Here is a 10,521-nt window from a genome sequence, read left to right as displayed (position 1 = left end):
TCCATTCTAATAGGAGTTAAAGGATTTGAACAAGTGTTTTAATATCTCCTATCATGCCCCCATGGGATTATTACACCGATGAATAAGTAGGTCACGTGATAAAACTACCAGATCTTCTCGTGGTCCAAAATGGCTGAACTCTATACACTACATGAATATAATATTACATAAAAAAGATATTTTGCTAGACCAGTCTGACTTCTTTAACAGTGAAATTCGTCTTTTGATAATTTTCTTTGCATTGCTCCCTTTCGGGTGAAATTATTGGACTGGAACATATGTGTACTCGTGCATCACAAGTAAAGAACTCTTACCGCTGTACACACGTAACTGTTATGACTTGCATTGCTACACACATGTAGAATGATATGCGTGAACATACTTTAAGCACCTCTTTGGGACTAAGATAGACATACAAATATGACGGCAAATACAAATAGAAAACAATGGAGCAGAAAAATAGAATACGTTTTAACTATACTCGGATTTCTAATGGGATTTGGCAATCTCTGGAGGTTTCCATACATTTGCATGAAAAATGGCGGCGGTAAGTAGTTTTATGCACTTAATGTTAAATGATCTTTTAACTAGAAATTAAAAATTCGCAAGAGTGATACTACAATTGGAGTAATCAAGTTAAGCAGCTGATATTGGGATTGAGATCAATACGCCTTGCCTTTGTAGGTGAACATACAATTGTATATTGTAATGTTTGTTGTGTGCTCAAATAGAAAATGTAGTTTGTCAGTATCTACTCCAACAATAACGTCAGCTCATCCAAGAGCATTGTATGTTTGCTTCTCGTTCAACAGCAAACAACGAAAATTGCCTCATAATTGTGCATCTATTTGTGTTGATAAGATATACGAATACCATATTGAAGTATATCACAATACGCAATCTACTGGCGGTCTTTCAGATATACAGTTAGATATATATGGCAAAAGATACCTATATATGTGTGAGCGATTTCATATTATAGTCAGTGACAAATATATCTTTACAGGGGCTTTCCTGATACCCTACTTATTTGTCATTTTCATCGTTATAATTCCGGTGTATTTCTTAGAAGAATCTCTTGGTCAATTTTCCGGAAAATCGTTCAGGAATGTTTGGAGCTATTGTCCACTAGTGAAAGGTAATATTTTTTGAAATAAAAAAACACTTTACCAATTCAAAATGAATGCCCCGTTTCACCAGATTCAACATGTGTTGGAAAGTCCACCTACTAGGCTTATGCTGTTTCATTCTTAAAATAAATGTTTTCGGTTTGCTGATTGCATACAAATACAACTTATTTGATTTTATCTTCGAAAATATTTTTCCTATATTCTGTAAAATAAGTGTAAAATTTATGCATTATTTTGCAACAATTTTGGATCATAGTTTTTTTTTATTCTTGTTTTATCATAAGAAAATTCACGCTTACATTTTTACATTCAGGATATGCTTCTTTCCAGTTTTATATTAAAGGATACTGATATTGATTAGGGAGCAAGTTTTCAAACATATTGTATTCCTTGTATAGGGCTTGGATTGGGTATGCAGGTGATGTTGGTGCCATCAGTATGCTATTACGTGATGTTAATGACGTGGGCGGCATATTATCTGTATTCTGCTTTCCACAATCCTTTACCTTGGAGTACCTGTGCAAATGAATGGAACACGGTATACTGTTTTAACATCGGTAATACCACAAATAACAGACTAATGAATTCTACCAATGATATCAATGATCTTAAACTTGTGCAAGACCAGGTTACATCAAGTACAAATACGAGCCAGACGAGCGTGACATTCCCAGTAATGAAAATCCAAAATGCAGCAGAAGAATTCTGGCAGTGAGTGTTGCTAGTGTTGAAATCGAGAGAAATATCAATATGTCTGAAAGAAAACGAAAGAAAAAATAACTGTTTTGTCGTATCTATGTTTAAAATATATGTGAATCACAAGTACTAAGAGAGGTCATATTAACGCTTGTATTTAATGGGTAGATCATTGAATATCAAACATTGCGATCAATCCGAAAGTTTGTGAATCAATTGTAATAATTTCACAAATGATTTTAACATATACAAGATTACCATTTTGACTCAAACTTATAAACACACACACTTTCGTTACCAATAATCGCAACAACTATTTTTAAATGGCTTATGAGCCATGAATCGTTTGTTTTTTTAATACAAAATCATAATTGTAACACCATGTTTCAAGAGTGAAATGAAATTTGATGACTACCAATTGTTCGTCATGTTTGCGCATGGCCTCATTAAAACAATGTTTTAACTTGGTTTGAATGTATAAACTATTCAATTCAACTTATGTAATTTCAGATATAATGTGTTGGATATATCCACCGGAATAGAGTACTTCGGTTCACTCAAAGGCCACATTGTAATTTGTTTAGCACTGATTTGGACTGTAGTCTATCTGTGTGTCATCAATGGTATCACGTCTACAAAGAAGGTAGGATATAGTTGGGAACATAGTTCTTCCGTCTTAACATATCTTTATTAATGCGGAAATTTCAGACGTTAGAGCGATATGCATGAAAAGCAAACCGTTTGGATTTTATCATTCGCATGTTTTAGAAATTGTTGGCGCAAGCGTGAAGTTCGTTCATTTCAACATGAAAAAACAATGCGATATGCGTTCAAAGGGCATGATCTTACATGTGAGTGATCATACCAAAATACATACCATACAATAATAATTTATATATGTAAACAATCCATGTACTAGGTAGTGTACGTGACAGCAACTATTCCATACCTGCTTCTTACAATCCTGCTCGTCCACAATCTGACGTTACCGGGATCTTTCGATGGTGTCGTCTTTTTCATAAAACCGGATTTCAAGTCACTTTTGAACATACAGGTAAGTTATTCGTAGGCATGAAAGTTCGTAACACACTTTTAAAATAATTATTGATCGTATCTATCGGATAATAAAATATCACAAATAGATGATAGACGAATTATAATGATGTTGAAATATTTATAGGATATAGGTGCAGTACTGAGAGAGATATGTAAACGCAAATGTGTGTGTGTATAAACGGTTAGAAGGTTTTAATGGGGAATATTTCATATCCTTATTCGATTTGGTGTTGAAGATGTTTGATGTTCGATAGAATACCTGTTGGTCCCTTTATTATTCACACCTGTGACATTACTTACTTTGATTGACCGATTTTTTGGGTGTTGTTGATGAAGCAGAAAACGCTCATTGTTCTGTAACACCTAGCCGTATTTGTCCATTACATTTTTAAGGGTCTCTATCGTTGGTTTGTTTATATGTTTTGATCTGAGGCTTAATTAACCATCTCTTTTCATTGATAGACAGCTATTTTACAGTCATGTCTTGGTCATTTGCTGTTTAAAAAAAATTGCCTTATTTCTAGGGTTTGTCAATGTTTCGACTGTAATTATCAACGCTGGACTGTTATTTCCTTCAAAAAATTTTCATTTTTTTCTACTTGTTCTCTTTAATGTGGATCTTTCGCATCAGTTCCATGTACTTGTGTACTGATTCTGATACATTTACGAGCATTATTTGAGAGTTAAAAGAGTCCCTTGGTATTCACTGTTATTATTCTAGACAACAAATCCGTTTTATTCTTATATATGTTGAGAGAGAGAGAGAGAGAGAGAGAGAGAGAGAGAGATTCTTAGAATTTGTGCTACAGTTACTGATCGTTAGAGTAATAACTGTTAAAAGCGTTTCAAAAAAAACTTCAAGGTTTTCCAAGAAAGTTTAAATCGTACTTATTTAATTACTATTGGCATTTTATTTACAAAGTTACTAAGTAGAATGGATTCGAATATCCATGGTTGCGTGCTAATGCATTTTATTTTACCTAGTTATTTTTCCCCCAGTAAATTTAACATTTCGTTGATCTAGTAATGAACACTTGTATGGATGAAAAAAACGTTTGTGAAAGAATATTTAATTAAACAAAACCTTGCATGAATGCATTGCGCTACATTTTAGGTTTGGTTAGAAGCTGCAATACAAGTCTTTCATTCGATGTCTATCGGAACTGGACTGCATATCACATTGGCGAGTTACAACAAATTTAATAACGATTGTCTCAGGTAATATGACAACACGATGAGCCTATGTCCTTCGGTAGTTTAAACATTCAAATACATTTTTGAGATAAAGTGAGATTAGATACATTATTTTCCTGCATGTAACGAATATTACAGTACTCCATTACAATTTTTCCCTGTTTAATTCGACTTACTTCTGTTTTTCGCATCAAACAACTAATAAACCAAGATTAAATGTTGAGACTATCTTAGTACACATTTTGTAATGCATACATATATAGGTATATTTAGTCACAAACTGTAGAGTTATGAAACCCTGACTGCAGAGATGACTACTGTCGAATGAAACCAACACCTATCATAGAGTCATATCCAGAACCATAAAACTTTGCTTTGCCTAAATCAGATAAAGGTATATAGTGCAGTGACATATTGTTTTAGGTTCATTGAAGTTAGAAATGAAAAATAATCGTATAAATATCACCTTTATGCAATGAAATGTATCATCCGGATTTCTTATCTAATTCACACACTATTCATATCGATTGGACAACTTTAATGATCGACAGTCACCAGTGTTGATAGAAATTAAAATTTACCTGTATCACACAGCTCAGCTCCTTTGCTCTACTTGGCAATACTTGTTAGTCAGTAATGCACCGGGTCCAAGATAATAATGAAACCTACACGGTGTACGAAGAGAAAGAAAATATATAAATAAGTTATGATTACGTTACAGTTGATCTGTTACAGGTTATACGCCAAAAATCAACAATCCAGAAACCCCTTAACCCCGATAATTTTAACAAGAATTGGTAATGTCTAGACTATTGTTAGTCCACGGTAGTTAACATCATGAAACAAACTTTAGTAAAGTTGTATAAAACATATTCATTCGTTTGATCCATTTGAAGAATTATAGTTATTCTAGTCATCACCATGTGATATTACCAAAATGATATAAATCATTTATAGACCAACACTATGGAAAAAAAACACTTGCAATATTTCGGTTCGTGTACGTGGTAGGGACACATTACAAGATATATAATTTGATTCATACATAATGACAGACATTTGAAGCGAGAAATAATGACGGTTCCAATGACAAAATGTGCTCAGTAATCATACTGTACTTGTATATCAATTTCATTGATTAGTTTATCGTTTTGCAATACATTTCATACCATTGATCTTGCGTAATCTGTGTTTCTTTCAGAGATGCATTTGTAATGACCCTTGCTGGAGAGGCTTTGACCAGTCTCTTTGGTGGATTTGTTATCTTCACGGCGCTCGGATTTATGGCTCATCAAGCAAACGTTTCTATAAAAGAAGTTACAAATTCTGGTAAGTCATTCAGATATATTTGATGTAAAGTAGCATAAAAACGCTCTGATAAATCGATAATTTCATTCACTTGTGAACTCTACTAAACCCTTTATCTCCTTTGAAAACAATTACCGTTTATTCATCTTATTCTAGTTTACAATTGTCTAAAAATACAAAACATGACATCTTGTTATTCATAAGATATAAAACTATTACACAAATCATTTTAAATATATTTTTTCTCTAACACAATCAAATCAAATAAAACTATTCAAGTATCTTTTGTCATTTTCTGTCGTTAACAGGCCCCGGATTAGGTTTTGTGGCCTATCCGATTGCGTTAGCACAGATGCCTCTCTCAAACATATGGGCAGTATTGTTTTTCTTTGCTATGGTAATACTAGGAGTGCACAGTCAGGTAAGATTTGTGTCAGGTCATGTCGACCTACTACGTGGGTAGATGAAATTAATTCCAGTAAGTCTGGTATTTACGGTTTATAGTTCTTATCGGTGGCTTGCATACCAACAGTTCTACCTGGCCTCTTTAAGCATTCATGCAAGTAATACATTTTAACCTTGTACTGAATACTAAATACACACAAATGAAAACACATTTAATGCAAATTTAGATGTGAACTGAACTAAATAAGTAATGTTCGAAATCTAAATTTTGTTTTGATAGCTAGGAGGTGCCGAAGGAAAATTCGAAAAAATGAACATCTAAACTTAAAAACGAGATGAGGAGATCACGTGCTCACTAACTAATAAGTTTTGAAGATTCATACTGTCGTGAGATCGCACAAAGTTACGAGGTTTGCACGATGTGCGCATGATCAGAAAACAGGACGTAATTAGCTATCGCACATTTGTGTGCACTCAGATATAAGATTCTGTCGTGGTTGCTATAAATTTAGAAATTAAATTAAGTGCGGGATAGGGTTTATTTATTAATTTACTTAATATACAGTACAACCAAATATAGTACCCTTTTAGGTCATTAATATATATATGTTGGACACTTGTAGAGCTATCAAAATATACGGACTAAATAGTAATATACACTCGTAATTTCAAGTGCTACACGTAACCAGCCTGAGTGCGTGCACGCATTATATATACATTATATTCACATTAAATGGACGTTTCTTTTTGCCTCGGCAATCAACCATCTAAAATCTTGTAACGTAATACTCCTGTATTAATCTCATTTTTCATTTTGTAAACAAAAAGTACATAAAAAATTTAAGCGTTGTGTTTGTTACACGGGCGACCCAGCCAGTACGGATCCAGATCTGTCACGTATATACCCGTATGCAGGTAAATTTTGCTGCCCGAGGCATACTACTCGTCACTCCATCAGGTGTGAAACATTATACGGACAGCCTTATTCAATGCAGGGTCCAGTGTTATTTCGAAAACTGTTGTATGATAATTACTTTTATAATCCCTGACTAATTCAGTATTACTAGGATCGGTATTTAGAAACGATCATATAGCACTGCTGTGCGCACGAATTTGTATAATGCATGTATGCACACAATGTGCGCACAAAGTGTGTGTTGCGTTTTACGTCACAACTGTGATTTGCATAGATCTGATTATCATTCAGGAATAATGTCAAATGCATTATGTATATCCTGAGCTATATAGCTATTCTAATTAGTTAAAATTTAGCATGCAGGTTAAACTTCTACCATCTGTAATCTCGACGATTATGCAAAGATAAAGCATGTGGATAAACCAATTCATACAGATTTAGAATAATGTAAAGTCAAATAACGAATTAAACATCACCATATACATGTTTTATTTTCCAAGGACTCGTCCATAATGTTAAGGGCCAAAAGTTCGAAATCCAATAGGCGACGAAGGGAAATCTAGGTGTTAATAGTAATGACAAAATGTAAAGGAGGCTATGAACTAGCCCCGATATGTAAAAAAAATCGTATCTGTTATACATCTGGGAATTTGATATATCTGTTTGTCTATTGTGCAATGCTGTGGCCTCTACTTAACTGATTGAAAGTGTGTTATAAATACACACACTGAGACAAATAGTCTGTAACTTTCTTACTTAGATAATTTCAACGATAGCTTAACAAAATGTCGTAATTTCATTTTTTAAATAATTATTGATCCAAGTACTCTTCGATGTCTAAACGTTGTGTATCCCAAATATTAAATATCTGTTCAAAATTATTTATTCTAATACGATTGTTCAAAACATGCATAAAACGGCGTTACTATTATCATATGATAATGGTATAGGCGCATAATAACAAATCCAAAACACCATGTCTTACATATACAACGTAAGCATCTTCTCAAGACGTTTTTCTTTTAACAATAGTTCATAATCATGTATGTGTTGGTATTGATTGGTTGAAACTATAGTTGAACTGAATCAGCGTTCAAAGGAAGCACAAGATATAAGCCATTTTTCAATTTGATATATGGATAATCGGCCGAGTTATGACGATTTTAATTATGTGGTTCGCGTATTGTAATTTCTGGTGAAATGAAGTCAATTTGTGATTGTAGGGTTGTATTTGTAAAAATGTTGAACAACGTCATAGGCACCAAAGGACGAGATATCTGTATATATCTAATTCGAGGTTGACAGCTTGTCACATTGTACGGAATAAGATATTCCTGTGAGCTGCAATGATAGTTTATTCCATCAAAGCAAAGCATCATTGAACCCAGTGCGCATAGGCTTTTTAGCGGCAGTAATTTGATGACTTTTTAAATGTTTTGGTTCCTTAAGCGTTGCAACACACCAGTCGATTGACAAAAAAATTGTATCCCACAAGTCTTTGTTTCAGGTATTTAAATATTCTAGCTACGACTTAGTACATTAGCAGTATGATCATTAAAGTTTAATGCATGGTACGCACGAAGTTCCACTTTGAACTGTGAGGGACTTTATTATTATCTGTTGATACAGACCGTCCTCTAACCCAAATTTGCATCGCGAAAAAGACACGCACATTGACAGAAGAGAATGAAATGTTTCATTGGTATGATTAAAATAACATTTTATACATAGTTACAGTTATATGTGCAGAATTTGACGATGTTAGAATGATTATTATGTCGAATTCAGGTACTATATTGGTAAACTACATACGGCATATAAAGCTCAGGCCATAGACAACGGTCACCATGTTTGACCTTGTAACTTATTGCCAAAACACATTTTTCACCTTTATTGCTTATATGGATATCTGAATTCCGATAAAATCATTTCAACACGGCCGCAATGTCAAACAGTCCTTAGATGTCGACAAATCGCGGGAAAATTAGTCCAGCATCCACAGTTATATATATTTTGTTTTCATTGATGAGAATAATTCCAAAATATAGGATGTAAAGATAAGTACTATTACGTAGAAAACACTTAAACAATGCGGAGATCAATTTCCATGGTGAGTACGTATTCATATGCAATGTATGCTTGCCAAAAAGAAAACTAAACCTAAAATGTACCGAGCCTGGATAAAGTATATTAAATTCCGAATCCTTTCAAATATGAATGAAACTTTTAAATACACACGCCTGAACACAAAAATGGCTTCCTGCCTGAATCGGTAAGCGATTAATGTATTTCGTAATTCTGAACAGATTTAGAGTTAATAAATAAACTTTGCCACACCTATAATAAAATCCGATGTTGAAAGATTGAATTTTACTGACTGTCACTATTGTCGCTGTCATTTCTTCTTACCATCATATGTTTAAATTTTCAATACGTTGTCAGCTCTAAATTTGAGAGGGGTTTCTCGAACCAAAGTAGTAGTCAAACTAGACGTTTGAAATCAACTGTGACTTTCGGGATAACATAGAAACGTAATGTATAAAACATTTATGCGCTTCATTTGTGTGTTTATACATGTAAGGACGTCTATTCCATTAATAGAAGTTGTTTTCCTTCTCTTTTCTAGTTTACGTCGACGGAGCAAGCCTACAATTATTTTGAGGAATGCTATCCGTTCATGGCAAAAAAACCCAAAATTTGTAGAGGATGTTTATCGCTGATTGGCTTTGTACTTACTCTTCCATTTTGTACACAAGTAATGTCTTATTTCATCTATTTGACACGGAATACTATAATGCCAGCTATTATATCTTTCGAATCAGACTTAGCATGATGCCGTGTCCTTGTAACGAGTAGGCCTACCTAATCTCGATGAGAATAATGTTCGAGTTTGAAGTTGCCATCGAACTACCGTTATTTTTTTTTATTCATCAATAACAATATCAATGGGAAAATTGATAATAATTTCTTTTTCCAATGAAATCAATATCTTGTTAAATCTTGGTCATAGTAAATGATAACTGGAGTACAGTTTATCTTTAAAGGAAATGCGAAGGAAAATTTGTTTTGTATCATTAACAAAACTGTTAGATAGAGCATAAACTACTTTTATACTCAATTCAACTTTGTCTCTCTCGAAAATACAGTCATACATACACAGTGGAGGGAGAAAACCAGTTAGCCTAAAACAAGACCCACTTCTCGAAAGCAGACAATATTAGCTATTATGAAATAAATATTGTATTGCGTTTATTCTTAGAATTTGTCGGTGAACGTGTGTACAGTTTATTCTGAAATGTGAAAAGAGCCGGCTATGCACAGGATATTATAAGAATATAAAGTATTTCGTATAATTTTTTTTATGTAATGAACAATAACTTTATATTTCAGGTAGGGGTATACCTCTTTCAGTTGTTTGATTGGTATAATGCCGCATTTGCACCGTTATTTTTCGTATTAGTAGAATGTATATCGGTAGCCTGGTTGTATGGTAAGTAGATGAAAAGTGCTGAAATAAATTATCATAAAATATTTAGTTTGTATACTTAAAAGTAAACGCACTGTAAGTTCCAGATTACGCCGAGTCTTGAGTACCTCCATATTTGTCACAGTTGTAGAATTGTTTGTTCACCCTACTACGGTATAATTATGCCGTCTCTGATGTGGATGCATGTACATTGATGTTTTAAGGAAGTTGACATGAACGTTCCCAGATTACTTGACTCGGCATGACTTGTTAAATTCCGAGAGTATCTGACTGACATTCATAATCACAAATATGGTTAATTGGTATATATATTATCCTATTCATTAAAC

At 33.6% G+C, this 10,521-nt stretch overlaps 1 protein-coding gene across 1 annotated transcript; it reads left to right on the top strand.

Annotated features, from left to right (window-relative positions):
- Window positions 1-420: 420 nt before the first annotated feature.
- LOC132561487 (sodium- and chloride-dependent creatine transporter 1-like) lies at window positions 421-10,195 on the top strand (the record flags this gene model as incomplete). The annotated part of the gene is made up of 10 exons (XM_060226194.1): window positions 421-547; window positions 1,007-1,138; window positions 1,529-1,841; window positions 2,337-2,469; window positions 2,746-2,880; window positions 3,997-4,100; window positions 5,278-5,405; window positions 5,693-5,805; window positions 9,332-9,460; window positions 10,096-10,195. Coding segments are annotated over exons 1-10 (1,414 nt in total), but the record flags the coding sequence as incomplete, so codon positions are not given.
- Window positions 10,196-10,521: the final 326 nt, after the last annotated feature.

The sequence above is a fragment of the Ylistrum balloti genome, unplaced genomic scaffold (assembly GCF_031769215.1).
Source record: "Ylistrum balloti isolate Yb309-2 unplaced genomic scaffold, AGI_CSIRO_Ybal_v1 Utg371214, whole genome shotgun sequence".
Classification (NCBI taxonomy): domain Eukaryota; kingdom Metazoa; phylum Mollusca; class Bivalvia; order Pectinida; family Pectinidae; genus Ylistrum; species Ylistrum balloti.
The sequence above is the reverse complement of the archived record's forward strand: the minus strand, read 5'-3'. Positions and strand labels throughout refer to the sequence as shown.